Genomic DNA, 15,689 nt, shown 5'->3' with positions numbered 1-15,689 from the left:
TTAATAGGTTTCGGCCAGTTATAGGGATCCCCTTATCCTTGCTAAACATGGTTTAGGGGTGTCGTGTGAGCCAGTTCTAGCTAAGAAAGCATGAGGGGAGGTCGGCTTGAGACTTGAGGGAGGGTTCCTCCTTCCTAAGAAGGAGTCAGTGGAAAGGATGAGGGAGGGTTCCTTGTTCCTAAGAAGGAGCTAGTGGAAGGGAAGGTACCTCTTCTTTACTTGAACATAACTGAGTTTAAGTAAGTGTGATTCCTGGAGCTGTGACAGTCATCTTGTGACCATGAGGGCAGTCAGTCTGAAGGTTTGCACACTGAAGACAAACAAACGAGAAAGAACTTGGGTTCTTAATGATATTATTGAACCACTGAAAGCACTGTTCCTGGAGTCCAGCTGCTTCAGACCTCTGGTGACATGGGGTGATGAGTTTGAATTGCCCTACTGCATACACTTGGCTTTTGGAAGGCATCCTGACTTAATGCCATGTCGAAGGGACGATCTGGTCAGGGCACAGGTGGTGGAATGCAAGACATCCAACTTTTCCTGCCATCCTTGTGTGACTTGATCAGGATTCAGAGCCCTGGGAGAAAACACCCATTGGCTAAGTTTAGTTTCCTCTGGCTATACTATGGTAGAGAGAGATTGGTCTAGTCCATTAGGCTTCCATAGTGGAGATGGTCTCTAGAAAGTACCCTTTCAGCTGGGCATGGTGGCTCACACCTGTAATCCCAGCACTTTGGGAGGCAAAGGCAGGTGGATCATGAAGTCAGGAGTTCGAGACCAGTCTGGCCAACATGGTAAAACCCCGTTTCTACTAAAAATACAAAAATTAACTGGGTGTGGTGGTGCGTGCCTGTGATCCCAGCTACTCAGGAGGCTGAGGCAGGAGAATCACTTGAACTCAGGAAGCAGAGGTTGTAGTGAGCAGAGATTACACCATTGAACTCTAACCTGGGTGACAGGGAGAGACTCTGTCTCAAATAGAAAAGAAAGTACCCTTTCACCACACAACTGGGAAGAAGTCATCACAAAATAGAACTGGGAGAGGAGAGGAAGAGGAAGGGAGAATGGATGTTGAACATCCAAATGCCCATGAATGTCCACCTTGGATCCCAATGGACTTCACGCCTCATCTCACACTCCCTACAAGGCACCCTATGCTCACCACATTCCTCATTTGGCACGCTGCATTCAAGCTTCTGTGCAGCTGTATTACTCACTCTGCCTGCAAACCCCTACTTGTGGCAAAGACCTGTTCAAAAGGCCCCTTCCATTCAGAGGAACAGCTGCCTTCTCCCCAAGAGGAAGGAGCCGATGTGGGAGTGGCCTTAGGGCCAGGGTCTATACTCAGCTGCAACAAGAACTGACAGAGCCAGGCATGGTGGTGTGCACCTGTAATCCCAGCTACTCAAATGGCTGAGGCAAGAAGATCACTTGCGCCTAGGAGTTCCAGGCCATCCTGGGTAACTTAGTGAGACCCTGTCTCTTTAAAACAAACAAACAAAAAATGTGTCAAAGGTGCTTTCACTTTAATGATCTGTCAATATATCTAATAGTTTCACTTTCATCATGGAGTTAACAGACATCATATCAATGACTTTGAAACCAATTACCTTTGAAACCTGTGGTTGAAAAGATGCCCCTCCTCTCCTGCCCTCCTCTTTCTGTGTTTCTGTTCCAAGAAGTCTTCCACAGCCTGCCTCTCTTCCAGCAGAATTCATAAATTGCTTCATTCTGTCTCCGTTTCCCATAGATTACTTTGTATAACTTAGGACTCTAACTGAAAGTGACAGAAGTCCACTCATTGGTTTTATTGGCTCATAAAACTGTAAGAAGTCTTTTTTTTTTTTTTTTAAATACAGTCTCAGGCCGGGCGCAGTGGCTCAAGCCTGTAATCCCAGCACTTTGGGAGGCCGAGGCGGGTGGATCATGAGGTCAAGAGATCGAGACCATCCTGGTCAACACAGTGAAACCCCGTCTCTACTAAAAATACAAAAAATTAGCTGGGCATGGTGGCGCGTGCATGTCATCCCAGCTACTCAGGAGGCTGAGGCAGGAGAATTGCCTGAACCCAGGAGGCAGAGGTTGCGGTGAGCCGAGATCGCGCCATTGCACTCCAGCCTGGGTAACAAGAGCGAAACTCCGTCCCAAAAAAAAAAAAACAAAATACAGTCTCGCTTTGTCTCCCAGTCCAGAGGGCAGTGGCACAATCACGGCTCACAGCAGTCTGGACCTGTGGGCTCAAGCGATCCTCCTGCCTCAGCCTCACAAGTTGCTGGAACTACAGGCACATGCCACCACGCCTAGCTAATGTTAAATTCTTTTGGAGAGATAGGATCTCACTATGTTTCCTATATCAGTCTTGAACTCCTGGGCTTAAGCGATCCTCCCACCCCAGCCTCCCAATGTGTTGGAATTATAGGCATGAGCCACTGTGCCTGACCATAACTGGCCAAGTCTTAAGCATACTTCTAGTTTTAGGACCTAGGCTCTCAAAGTCATGAGAAATCAATTCATCAGTATTAGTTATCAAATGTTGTGTAATAAATCACCCTAACTTGTGGCTTAAAGCAACAATTAATGATGATTTATCACAGTTTCTGATGGTCAGGAATTCAGGAGCAGCTGAGCTGGACAGTTTTGCCTTGAGGTCTCTCACAAGATTGCAAGCCAAATGTCAGTCAGGGCTGCAGTATCCACTTCCGAGGCAGCTCTTTCATGTGGCTGTCATATTGGCACTGGCTGTCAGCAGGGCGCTTTACTTTCTCCCAACATGGGCATCTCTGCATGTATGTCCTCACAGCCTAGTGGCTGGCTTCCTCCAGAATGAGCAATCCAAGAGACTGAGGCAGAAACTGCAATGTCTTTTATGATCCAAGTTTGGAAGTCCAACACCCTCACTTCTGCCATATTCTTTGGTTTTTTATTGTTTTTTGTTTTTTTGTCTTGTTGGGTTCTTTTTGTTTTTTGAGACAGTCTCACTCTGTGACCCAGGCTGGAGTGCAATGGCACAATCTCTGCTCACTGCAACCTCTGCCTCCTGGGTTCAAGCAATTCTCCTGCCTCAACCTCCCGGATAGCTGGGATTACAGGTGCCTGCCACCAAGCCCCCTAATTTTTGGATTTTTCATAGAGATGCAGTTTGGCAAACATGTTGGTCAGGCTGGTCTTGAACTCCTGACCTCAAGTGATCCACCTGCCTTAGCCTCCCAAAGTGCTGGGATTACAGGTGTGAGCCACCACACCCAGCCACTTCTGTCATATTCTGATGGACACACAGAACACCCCTAACTCAATGTGGGAAGACACTGTACAAGGGCATGAATCCCAGGTGGTAAGGGTCAATGGGGACTGTCTTGGAAGCTCTCTATCACAGCATCCCTCCATCCTTCCTGACCTGTTTGCTCTGCTTTACCTCTGTGTAGGCTTCATTCTCAAACAGGCCCTCCCCAAACAGTGACAAAGATGATCATCAACGTGTTCAGACCCACATGCTCTGTGCTTAGTTAACCCCAGTGGAAAGAAAGTACTGCTTTCCCAAAAGTTCTGGCAAAAGTCCTAAGCTAAACTTTTGATTGGCCTAAGTTATGTTTATAGTTATCTCTGAACCAATCACTGTGGATTAAAGATGTCATGTTCTGATTGGCCAGACCTAGGCCCATGCCATGCCCTGATTAACCAGAGCTAGGCCACACCCCTAGCCCTGGTTCTGAGGGTAGAGTTGGCAGCACTAGAGCCCATGGAAGAAGTGAGAGAGGAGTCGTTGCTAAAGGAAAAATCAGTGTCATTACTTACTGAATCAGGACAGATGCTGGGCAGGAAAAACAGAAATGTGTACTCTATGTTCTTCTCTTGTGTTCTAGCTGCACATCTTAGTGCCCCTTGGTTTAGCACTTTTCTCATGAAATCTACTGCTTTCTTGCCTCACTTCCCGTGGTCGGTAGAATGCTAAGATGGCCCCAAGATCTCTACCCCTGGTGTCTGCACGCCTCCCAGTTATTCTATCAAACACGAATGTAGATGCTTCTGTGAAAGAATTTTGCACATGTAATTAAAGTCCCAGATTGTTTGATCTTAAATTAAGGAGAATGTCTTTTGTGGGCCTGACATAATTAGGTGAGTTCTTAAAATGAGACACATGGCTAGCATAGTGGCTCACACCTGTAATCCCAGCACTTTGGGAAGCCACGGTAGGCGCATCACGAGATCAGGAGATCAATACCATCCTGGCTAACACAGTTAAACCCCATCCCTAGTAAAAATACCAAAAATTAGCCAGGCATGGTGGCACATGCCTGTAGTCCCAGCTACTCAAGAGACTGAGACAGGAGAATCACTTGAACCCGGAAGGTGGAGGTTGCAGTTAGCCGAGATTGTGCCACTGCACTCTAGCCTGGACCACAGAGCAAGACTCCACCTCAAAAAAAAAAAAAAAAAAAGGAGACATGACCAGAAATACTGGCAGCCTCTAGGAACTGAGGATAGCCCCTGGCTGACAGCCTACAAGGAAGCAGGGACCCCAGTCCTACAACCATAAGGAACTGAATTCTGCAGACAACCTGAATGAGCTTGAAAGTGAATCTTCCCCCAGAGCCACCAGAGAACTCAGCCTTGATCTCAGCATTGTGATATCCAGAGCAGAAAACCCAGTCATGCAGAATGGGATTTTTTAACTACAGAGTTGTGAACTAAGAAGTGGGTATTGGCCAGGCACAGTGGCTCACACCTGTAATCCCAGCACTTTGAGAAGCCAAGGTGAGTGGATCACCTGAGGACAGGAGTTTGAGATCAGCCTTGCCAATATGGTGAAACCCTGTCTCTACTGAAAATTCATAAATTATCTGGGTGTGGTGGTGGTTGCCTGCAATCCCAGCTATTTGGGAGGCTGAGGCAGGAGAATTGCTTGAACCTGGGAGGCAGAAGTTGCAGTGAGCCAAGATCACGCCATTGCACTCCAGTTGGACGACAAGAGCGAAACTCCATCTCAAAACAAATACACAAATACATAAAAAGTGGGTACTGTTGTAAGCTGCTACTAAGTTTACAGTAATCTGTTACATGACCAAGAAAACTAACACATTTCCCAGTGGACTCCAAGATCCCCAAGAAAGAGAGCGTCTCTTTGATCTCCTTAACCCCCTCCTCTCCACAGGACCCAGAGCAGAAGAATGTCCCTTCTCCTGCTTCTAGTCTCACTATCTAGAAAAGAGAGGGGGAGTCCAACTCTGCATCATTCTACCCCTACCTACCAACTCCCAACTTCCTGACCCTCAGCGGATGACCAAGGAAGCCGCTCCACTTGGCTATCCACAAACAGCCTGTGCCCCACCAGACTCAGGAGGGCAGCTTGACCAATCTCTACTTCCAAGACCTTTGGCCAGCCCTATTGATCTGGACTCCTGGGCAGGCAGTTGGACCAACAGACAGGCGCCATGAGGGCTCTGCTGCTCCTAGGGTTCCTGCTGGTGAGCCTGGAGTCGACACTTTCGGTGAGTGCTGTGGGAACCAGGATTGTGCTATGACGGTCCTGGCGGGGGAGCGGGAGGTCGCTATGGCCTCTGCTCATGACCTAAAGTTTCAGGTGACTAGGAGGCCTATGTGGACAGGTGAGGCCAGCCCTGAAGGCCCAGGCAGAGGAGATAGACAACCAGAGTGGGTGGATACAAGGAAGGGCACAGCCCGCATTTCTAGGGGAGATAGGCCTTAAGAAGACAATGGGAGGGGGTAGAAAGGGTTTGGGTCTTGGGAAGAAATCTCTGCATTTCTAGGCTGTGAGAGGAAGCTGCGGACTAGCAACAGATCGGTAGCAGGCTATGACTTCTAGGCAGTTCCCTGCCTTCTTCTCTGCCTTGTAGATTCCACCTTGGAAAGGCCCCAAGGAGCATAAGAACAAAGACAAAGAGCACACAGTGGGTAAGTGGCCTGGCTCCTTCTCCATAGATACCCTTGGGTGGGGATGTGTATGGTAAGGCGTGTGCAGTCTCAGAGCAGTCTAGTCTAGTGCCTACCAGCTTCTAGGTCTTATGCCCATGGGCACCAGGGTCTCAGAGTGATTGTGAGCTGTGTGATCCTTGAGGGCAGGGCATGGGCTGTGTCTGAGTGCCCATGAACCTGGCTTGGAGCAGGTGCTTGAGGTATGTGCTGCTGGTGCCATCACACCTGGGCTCCTGCCAGCCTTCCTCAGTTTCATCAGCTTCTCCCCTTCTTTTCTTTTCCCCAGTACGTCTCGTGGGCAGAGAGAGACATGCCAGACAGAAGCCAGGACCCTCAATGGGCAAGGAATGGTCAAGAGCTGGTCTCTGGCATTTGAATGCCTCTGAATTCCAGCTTTATTACTTATGAGCTGGGTGTCTCTGGGCGAGTGGTTTGAGTTCTCCAAGCTTCTATTTCCCCTTCTGTGAAACCAGGTTGATAATAGTAAACCTCTCAGGGTTGCTGAGAAGGAAAACCCACGTGAGGCACTCAGCTCATCGCCTGGTGCATGGAAATGCTTTATAAATATTAGCTTTTATTATTAAACTACCTTTTAGATGAGGGGTACCTGTCATTTCCCCCTTCCTCAGGCCCTGCCTTAGCTCCCTATCGCCTTCATTCTTCCAGACACTAAATACGTAGAGGCTGGGTGTGGAGGCTCATGCCTGTAATCCCAGCACTTCAGGAGGCCCAGGCAGGTGGATCACAAGGTCAGGAGTTCAAGACCAGCCTGACAACATGGTGAAACCCTGTCTATACTAAAAGTACAAAAATTAGCTGGGGATAGTGGCATGCTCCTGTAGTGCCAGCTACTCAGGAGGCTGAGGCAAAATTGCTTGAACCTGGGAGGTGGAGGTTACAGTGAGCCAAGGTCACACCATTGCACTCCAGCCTGGGCAACAGAGCAAGACTCTGTCTCAAAAAATACAAATTTTAAAAATAAATGTACCTAGAGTGTGCAACATAGCAGCGCCTGTGAACCAGATGGACCCTATGCTGGTGGGTCTGACTTGGTGGGGTTGAGTCCCTGAGCATAGCATTGAGGCCCTGTGCATTCCAACCCTGGACTCCTTCAGTCTCCTCTCTTCACCACACACCCAAAAGTTTCTCCTCCCTCTTTCCTTACCTACACTTGGTGCTCTATCCTTGCCTAATCCCCTGCTTAGGGTCCCCCTCCTCTCCATCTGTCCATCTCATTTGCATCTTTTTTTTTTTTAGACAGAGTCTTTCTCTGTCCCCTAGGCTGGTGTACAATGGCGCCATCTTGGCTCACTGCAACCTCCATCTCCTGGGTTCAAGTGATTCTCTGCCTCAGCCTCCTGAGTAGCTGAAATTATAGGCAAGCACCATCATGCCTGGCTAATTTTTTATATTTTTAGTAGAGATGGGGTGTGTCTTCACGTTGGTCAGGCTGATCTCGAATTCCTGCCCTCAGGTGATACGCCCACCTCAGCTTCCCAAAGTGCTAGGAATACAGGCATGGAGTCACTCTGCCAGGTCCCCATTTGCATCTTAAAGGTCTAGCTCAGATCCTTCTATTTCCATTTACTGTCCTGGTTCTTGGCAAGTGCACTCTGCCTTTGACAAAATAGTGGCAAATGCATATTGAGCAGGTACTATGTGCCAGACACCGCTCAGTGTTTCACAGCATTATCTTATAAACCTCACGACAATTCCTCTAAAGAAGACACAGGCAATTCTCATTATTTGCGGTGGTTATGTTCTATAAAATCACAGTGAACACTGAACTAGCAAACAGTATTAGGTTCCTGTGAGCCCCTGGTCACAACATTTTTATTAACCAACAATATATAATCTTGTTTTATGTGTAATTCTGTCTAAAGACGTTTTACTTAACATATGTGCTGCTGATTCATTAATGCTAAGCTCATGGCACTATAGCTCACACCTGAATGAAGTGTATCTAACACACATTTCCTCCCTAACATAGCCTTCTTGTGCTTAGGAACTAGACAGCTCTTCAGCAGTAGGCTCAGGGGCCATTTCCAAAAGCAAAATCACCAGCAAAAGCACGAAGTGTGAAAAACATTGCACTAAGTAGACTGAAAAGGACTTGTTCAATACGAGCGCTGAAACAAGAAGCAGCAGCATGTCATCTTGTTGAACCTTAACCGGTAAAACAATGTGCAAATTTTTCACTGCTCTGTGCACACCCACAAATGGCCATGAAAGCATTGCGAGTATTGACTTGGGAGTTACAAATAACATTTAGCAAGTAGGCACATTCTCAAACACAGAACCAGAGAATAATGAGGGTCAACTGTACTGTTATTATTGCCATTTTACAGATGAGGAAACCGAGGCTCAGAGTGATTAACAGTGACTTCAACATTCAACAAGTATTATTTATTTATTTTTTTTTTAAAGTCCACCTAGACCATTTCTCAGGATCAACAAGTATTATTAAGTGCCTACTTTGTGGCAAGTGCTCTTCCAGGCCTTGAGACTCCAGACTTACCCAAGGTCACACAGATAGCAGGTGGTGGAGTCAGGAGTCTACTCCAGCTATCTGACTTCTGAACCCAACTTTTAAAGCAGAAAGTCTTTTCAATGCACAGCGACCTTTTTGTGGGTCTGTCCTTTTCCCGACCAGACCCTGAGGGGCAGTGCCTGGGCAGTTGAGCACAGAGGAAGTCCTCAGGGAGTGTGTTGTCCCTGCAGTTCTCACTGTCACCGGGGAGCCCTGCCACTTCCCCTTCCAGTATCACCGGCAGCTGTACCACAAATGTATCCACAAGGGCCGGCCAGGCCCTCAGCCCTGGTAAGACTACACAGAGAAGTAGGAGCAGGGGCCTGGGAGACATGGACTCTGCCTGTCCTTCTGTCCAAGGAACTCTGCTTGGAGGGAGGGGGCTGTGATAGGGGAGGGCGGGCCAGGGAATCCTTGTCTCTTTCTACAGGTGTGCTACCACCCCCAACTTCGATCAGGACCAGCGATGGACATACTGTCTGGAGCCCAAGAAAGTAAAAGGTGCTACACACAGCCTCTGGGGTGGCCCAGGGCTCTCTCCTCCCCCCTCGATACTCTCCTGGTATCACCAAATCCCACACACCTGGGATTCTGGGCCCAGCCCCTTCTCTCCCTCCACAATGCCCTTTGGAAATCCAGAGGGAGAGTTCTGGGAAGGAGTGGTCCCATTTTGCAGGTGGGTCAACTAAGCCCTGGAAACTTGGAGTAGCAAGGTCACAAGGCAGGTAGGTTCAAGTAGGGCCTTGGCACCCATCTGTCTGACTCAGCTCCCTGCTCTTCCTCCCACCATGTCCATCTCTCAGACCACTGCAGCAAACACAGCCCCTGCCAGAAACAAGGGACCTGTGTGAACACGCCAAGGGGTCCCCACTGCCTCTGTCCACAACACCTCACTGGAAACCACTGCCAGAGAGGTGAGGAGATGCCCGGGCAGGGGTCTTGGGGGACAGGGGCAACCCTGGGTCTACAGAAGTGGTCCCCGGATACCCCAGAGACTTGGCACAGTCCTAGACTCTCCTGAACCACTGTCCCTCTTTGTCCCCAGAGAAGTGCTTTGAGCCTCAGCTTCTCCGGTTTTTCGACCAGAATGAGATATGGTATAGATCTGAGCAAGCAGGTGTGGCCAGATGCCGGTGCAAGGGTCCTGATGCCCACTGCCAGCGGCTGGCCAGCCAGGGTGAGCAGATGGTTGGTATCGGGCCAGGGAGGAGGATCAGAAAGAGAGGCTGGCAGGAGGCTGGGTGGTGTGCCAGGAAGGAGAGCTCTCTAGAGGGTCTGTAGGCCCAGGGGTGTCTCACTGTGTTCCCTCCACCAGCCTGCCGCAACAACCCGTGCCTCCATGGGGGTCGCTGCCTAGAGGCAGAGGGTCACCGTCTGTGCCACTGCCTGGTGGGCTACACTGGACCCTTTTGCGACGTGGGTGAGTGAGGGTCTGGGGAAGCAGAAGTCCAGCCCCGAGATGGGAAGGGCTTGCCAGGAACAAGAAGGGAGGAGTGGGGAAAGTAGATGAGAGGGCAGTGGGAGAGCCCAGCCCTGGCTGCAGGGAGCCCCCTCTCCCCTCAGATACCGAGGCAAGCTGCTATGATGGCCGCGGGCTCAGCTACCGGGGCCAGGCCAGGACCACTGTCTCCGGTATGTCCTGTCAGCCGTGGGCCTCGGAGGCCACCTACCGGAACGTGACTGCCGAGCAAGCGCGGAACTGGGGACTGAGCGGCCACGCCTTCTGCCGGTGCGCCACGTGGGGCTGGACGACCCCTCCGCCCCAGGGCCCCGGGCTCCTGGCGCTCTAACTGCGCCCCCTCGTGTGGCTACAGGAACCCGGACAACGACGTCCGCCCGTGGTGCTTCGTGCTGAGCAGTGACCGGCTGAGCTGGGAGTACTGCGACCTGGCACAGTGCCAGGCGCCTCCGACCCGGATGCCCCCTACGTTTCACATGCCGCCCACGCCTCCTAGGCTTGACGACCTGCCCATGCCCCCGCAGACTACATCGCCGAAACCTCAGCCCACGTCCCGGACCCCGCCTCAGTCCCAGACCCCAGGAGGTTAGGAAGTGGGGGAAAGAAGCAGCCGAGAGGGCGCGGGGCGAGCTGGATTCCGGCCGACCGGCCGCGGGCTCCCGGTCCTCAGCCCCGGCTCCTCCACAGCCACGGCGACGAGGCGTAAGCAGCCGCCTCCCCTGACCAGGAACGGCTCACTGAGTTGTGGGCAGCGGCTCCGCAAGCGTCTGTCGTCGTTGAGCCGCATCGTCGGCGGGCTGGTGGCGCTGCCCGGGGCTCACCCCTACATCGCAGCACTGTACTGGGGCCACAGTTTCTGCGCCGGCAGCCTCATCGCCCCCTGCTGGGTGCTGACGGCCGCTCACTGCCTGCAGAACCGGCGAGTACCCGCCCGCCGAGCGCCGCCCGGAAGGCCGCGGCTCCTCAGTCTCCCAGCGCGGTTTCTGCGCCGCACCCGAACCCGTGCCCTATCTTTTCCCGTCCCACCCTTCTTTCCACGCCCCTCCGGAGCTCCCCGGGAGGAAGCTGGAACACAGGATGGGGTTCGGGAGCAGGGGGCTTCCCCAGAACGCTGTGGCCAGTTCTGAGAGCGCTGCCTCTCCCCTACCCGCCCGCAGGCCCGCACCCGAGGAGCTGACGGTGGTGCTCGGCCAGGACCGCCATAACCACAGCTGTGAGCAGTGCCAGACGCTGACCGTGCGCTCCTACCGCCTGCACGAGGCCTTCTCGCCCGTCAGCTACCAGCACGACCTGGGTGCGGGGGGGCGCCCTGCGTGGACGGGGAGAGAGGGTGGGGCTCCAGCATCTCCGCCTCACACTCCTCTACGCCCGGGTTAGCTCTGCTGCGCCTGCAGGAGGATGCGGACGGCAGCTGCGCGCTCCTGTCGCCTTACGTTCAGCCGGTGTGCCTGCCAAGCAGCGCCACGCGACCCTCCGAGCCCGAGCCCGCGCTCTGCGAGGTGGCCGGTTGGGGCCACCAGTTCGAGGGTAGGCACAACTGCTAGGGGAGGAGATCTTTGATCACTAGGTTAGGCGGGAGAAGCCCGCGGCTTTGACTTTGGTATCGTCCCGGGTGCCTACAGGAGAGGTGGCGCTGACCTGTGAGAATGTGCAGGGCCTCCCAGGGCCTGGGATTCACTGCTGGGATCCCCAAATCTCCTGGAGGTAGAGGGAGAATCGAACTTGCTCTTGGTTCTCTCTGGGCGGCGGGCTGCAAAGGCCAACTAGGACGCTGGCCCCGCGCTCTGGGTTAGTTTGGTAGCCAGGTTCTGTGACTCTGGATAGGAGGTGGAGGTAGGGTTTCTGCTTCCGCTCCCGCCCATTCAAATCCTGGCTCTTCCCTGGACCTCAGTTTCCTTGTCTATGAAATTGAATTAATGGCACCTCTCCCCCCTTGGGGAGGGGAAGGGCAAGAGCGGGTTTAGAAGAGCCTGCCGCAGCCTCGTCCATCGTCCGGGCGGCGAGTGTTGTCAGATGGGGTGTGAGGAAGGCGCTCTGTGTTCGCAGGGGCGGAGGAATATTCCAGCTTCCTGCAGGAGGCGCAGGTGCCCTTCCTCTCCCTGGAGCGCTGCTCAGCCCCGGACGTGCACGGAGCCTCTATCCTGCCCGGCATGCTCTGCGCAGGGTTCCTCGAGGGCGGCACCGATGCGTGCCAGGTGAGACCTTAGCCGGGTTAGCGCCCTTCCCTGAGGTCATCAGGCACAAATCCCAGGCCCACGGCGCTGAGCTGCGAGTTTCCGACCCAGGGTGATTCCGGAGGCCCGCTGGTGTGTGAGGACAAGGCCGCCGGGCACCAGCTAACCCTGCGAGGTGTCGTCAGCTGGGGATCGGGCTGTGGTGACCGCAACAAGCCAGGCGTCTACACCGACGTGGCCAACTACCTGTCTTGGATCCAGGAGCACACCGCTTCCTGATTGCTCAGGGATTTGTCTTTCCTTCCTCAGCGATTCCGCAGTGGGAGGGTGGCTGGGGCATGGACGTCAAGATGGTGTCCCATTCCCCCAGTGAGGCCAGCTCCGTGCCAAGATGGCGCAGGAACTCAATAAAGTGCTTTGAAAATGCTGATAAGGAAAGCTCTACTCCTTGGGTCCCGTTGGGAAATGCCAAGACAGAAAAGCGATTCACCCTTCTCCACAGCTCTCAGAAAACAAGGTCTATGAGATCTTAACGTGCAAGATCTAGATCCCGGTCCAGCTAATGTTTACAGAGCCTAGGATACTGTATACCAAGCCCTGTGCAAGGAGAAGCTGCATGTTATTCCTCATTAAAAAAAAACTCACTAACCTTTTGTTTACAGAGCAATAGTTCTCAGACCATACATTAAGATCACCTGGGGAGCTTTTTGAGCCAATATGTGTCCAAGGTCCACCTCAGACCAATTAAATCAGTTATGTCTAGGGATGAGGCATAGGTACTGGTATGTTTTTAAAACTCCACAGATAATTCCATGTACAACCAGCCAAGGTTGAGAATAATGGTTAGAAATACTTAGCATTAGGCCGGGCGCGGTGGCTCAATCCTGTAATCCCAGCACTTTGGGAGGCCGAGGCGGGTGGATCACGAGGTCAAGAGATCGAGACCATCCTGGTCAACATGGTGAAACCCCGTCTCTACTAAAAATATAAAAAATCAGCTGGGCATGGTGGCGCGTGCCTGTAGTCCCAGTTACTCGGGAGGCTGAGGCAGGAGAATTGCCTGAACCCAGGAGGCGGAGGTTGCGGTGAGCCGAGATCTCGCCATTGCACTCCAGCCTGGGTAACAAGAACGAAACTCCGTCTCAAAAAAAGAAAAAGAAATACTTAGCATCGTCCGGGCGGTAATCCTAGCACTTTGGGAGGCCGAGGGAGGCGGATTGCCTGAGCTCAGGAGTTGGAGACCAGTCTAGGCAACACTGTGAAACCCCGTCTCTACTAAAATACGAAAAATTAGCCGGATGTGGCAGTGTGTGCCTGTAGTCCCAGCTATTCAGGAGGCTGAGGCAAGAGAATCACTTGAATCCAGGAGGCAGAGGTTGCAGTGAGCCAAGATTGTGCCACTGCACTCCAGGCTGGGCGACAGAGCAAGACTCCATCTCCAAAATAAATAAATAAATAATACTAATACTATTTAGCATTGGCAGTGGTGTGGACCCTGAGCGCTGAGTGACATATCCTTGTCCCCACCCCAATATGCACTAATGTGGTGGGTCTCAGAGTCCCTTGGCTAGCAATACATCACCAGGGGACTTCTTAGACATAACAAATTCTTGGGCTACACTTTATACTGCTGAACAGAAAGTCTGGGTGGGAAGTATCAATCTGTTTAACACCATTGCAGGGGATTCTGATGTTCTTTTATGCTTGAGAACCACAATCTGGGGATTTAATGGTTGGTTCCCTGACTCGCCAGGTGATCTTAATGTATGGTCTGCAAACTGCTTTGTAAACAAAATAGTAGTTTCTTATGAGGACTAACATGCAGCTTCTCCTTGCACAGGGCTTGGCATACAGGTGGAGGTCTGGCTGTCCAAACACGGTATCTTTTTGTTCATAAAATCATCTTTTTAAAATTAAAAAAAGATTGGCCAAATGCAGCAGTTCACGCCTGTAATCTCACTTTGAGAGTCTGAGGCGGGAGGATTGTTTGAGCTCAAGACTTTATGGCCCGCCTGGGCAACATAGTGAGACTTCATCTCAATTAAAAAAAAATGTTTTGGGCCGGGCGCGGTGGCTCAAGCCTGTAATCCCAGCACTTTGGGAGGCCGAGGCGGGTGGATCAAGAGGTCAAGAGATCGAGACCATCCTGGTCAACATGGTGAAACCCCGTCTCTACTAAAAATATAAAAAATCAGCTGGGCATGGTGGCGCGTGCCTGTAGTCCCAGTTACTCGGGAGGCTGAGGCAGGAGAATTGCCTGAACCCAGGAGGCGGAGGTTGCGGTGAGCCGAGGTCATGCCATTGCACTCCAGCCTGGGTAACAAGAGCGAAACTCTGTCTCAAAAAAAAAAAAAAAAAATTTTTTTTAAAAAAAAAAAAAAAAAATTTTTTTTTATTAATTTTTTTTTTTTTTTTTTAAGAGACAGGGCCTGGCTCTGTGGCCCAGGCTGGAGTACAGCGACAGGATCCTGTAATAGTTGACTATAATCTCGTTATTGAGTTCAAGAGATCCGGCCGCCTCAGCCTCCCAAAGCGCTGGGATTACAAGAGTGAACCACCACGTTCTGCCAAACCCGTCCTACAGGGTAATCCTAGAACAGCCTGGGCACTAAACGCCCATGCCCCACGTGCCCTAGCCTGGGTGGTAGCTACAGGACGGCCCCTTGTGTGACGTCACAGCCCCGCCCCGCAAGCGTCACAGCACCGCAGGCATTCCCGGCGCGGCGCCTCTACACAGCATAGAGAAGCGCGAGGTCGGGGGACGCACTCGGAGCACGATGGGCGACTGGAAGGGCTACATCAGTGCAGTGCTGCAGGACCAGCGCATCGACGACGTGGCCATCGTGGGCCACGCGGACAACCGCTGCGTGTGGGCTTCGCGGCCCGGGGGCCTGCTGGCTGCCATCTCGCCGCAGGAGGTGGGCGTGCTCACCGGGCCCGACCGGCGCACCTTCCTGCAGGCGGGCCTGACCGTGGGGGGCCGCCGCTGCTGCGTCATCCGCGACCACCTGCTGGCCGAGGGCGACGGCGTGCTGGACGCGCGCACCAAGGGGCTGGACGCGCGCGCCGTGTGCGTAGGCCACGCGCCGCGCGCGCTCCTGGTGCTCATGGGCCGACGCGGAGTCCACGGGGGCATCCTCAACAAGACGGCGCACGAGCTCATCCGCGGGCTGCGCATGCAGGGCGCCTAGCCTGACAGCCCAGGCCGCCCACGGGTAGCCCGGTAGCGCTGGCCGAATAAACTGTGACCTGGGTGTGGCTAGCGCCTCCTCCACTTGCGCCGCAGGGGGAGTTGTAAATAAGGAAACTGATCTTTGCAAGGAGGTTACCTGATGGAGCCGGGATTTTGAGTCTAGAGGCTGCCAGGATCCTGTGCCCTCCACCCTGCTCTCCCATGGACGCCTTGCAGAGGCCAGGGCCTGACTGCTGCTCCTTGGCGCCTTCCCAGGGTCCTAGGGACTCCGTAGCTGAGGAAGAGTCCAAGGATGGGGGCCTTCTCAAAGTCTGTTTCATCCTTAGCGTCCTTTCTCACAAATATTTCCACATTAGCCAGATGCGGTAGGACAAGTAAAGGGAGTCCCCTCCCCATCCCGCG

At 52.6% G+C, this 15,689-nt stretch overlaps 2 protein-coding genes across 2 annotated transcripts; both read left to right on the top strand.

Moving 5' to 3' along the window:
* The first annotated feature begins 5,394 nt into the window (after positions 1-5,394).
* F12 (coagulation factor XII) lies at positions 5,395-12,527 on the top strand. Its single transcript, XM_017512865.2, has 14 exons — positions 5,395-5,486; positions 5,853-5,910; positions 8,653-8,752; positions 8,892-8,962; positions 9,265-9,375; positions 9,507-9,638; positions 9,777-9,881; positions 10,025-10,190; positions 10,276-10,505; positions 10,608-10,839; positions 11,078-11,214; positions 11,298-11,447; positions 11,967-12,115; positions 12,206-12,527. The coding sequence occupies exons 1-14, from the start codon at positions 5,430-5,432 to the stop codon at positions 12,371-12,373; spliced, it is 1,866 nt and encodes a 621-aa protein (XP_017368354.1). The 5' UTR covers positions 5,395-5,429; the 3' UTR covers positions 12,374-12,527.
* Positions 12,528-14,792: 2,265 nt separating this feature from the next.
* PFN3 (profilin 3) lies at positions 14,793-15,342 on the top strand. The gene has a single exon (XM_017512864.2). The coding sequence runs from the start codon at positions 14,872-14,874 to the stop codon at positions 15,283-15,285; it is 414 nt and encodes a 137-aa protein (XP_017368353.1). The 5' UTR covers positions 14,793-14,871; the 3' UTR covers positions 15,286-15,342.
* Positions 15,343-15,689: the final 347 nt, after the last annotated feature.

This window comes from Cebus imitator, unplaced genomic scaffold (genome assembly GCF_001604975.1).
Source record: "Cebus imitator isolate Cc_AM_T3 unplaced genomic scaffold, Cebus_imitator-1.0 Scaffold478, whole genome shotgun sequence".
Classification (NCBI taxonomy): domain Eukaryota; kingdom Metazoa; phylum Chordata; class Mammalia; order Primates; family Cebidae; genus Cebus; species Cebus imitator.
This window is presented reverse-complemented; position numbering and strand designations above follow the sequence as displayed.

Coding starts and splice junctions, on each gene's coding strand:
- F12 (XM_017512865.2), top strand. CDS start 5,430: ATGAGGGCTCTGCTGCTCCTAGGGTTCCTGCTGGTGAGCCTGGAGTCG. Junction 8,753..8,891: donor CGGCCAGGCCCTCAGCCCTG/GTAAGACTACAC, acceptor CTCTTTCTACAG/GTGTGCTACCACCCCCAACT. Junction 9,882..10,024: donor TGGACCCTTTTGCGACGTGG/GTGAGTGAGGGT, acceptor CTCTCCCCTCAG/ATACCGAGGCAAGCTGCTAT.
- PFN3 (XM_017512864.2), top strand. CDS start 14,872: ATGGGCGACTGGAAGGGCTACATCAGTGCAGTGCTGCAGGACCAGCGC.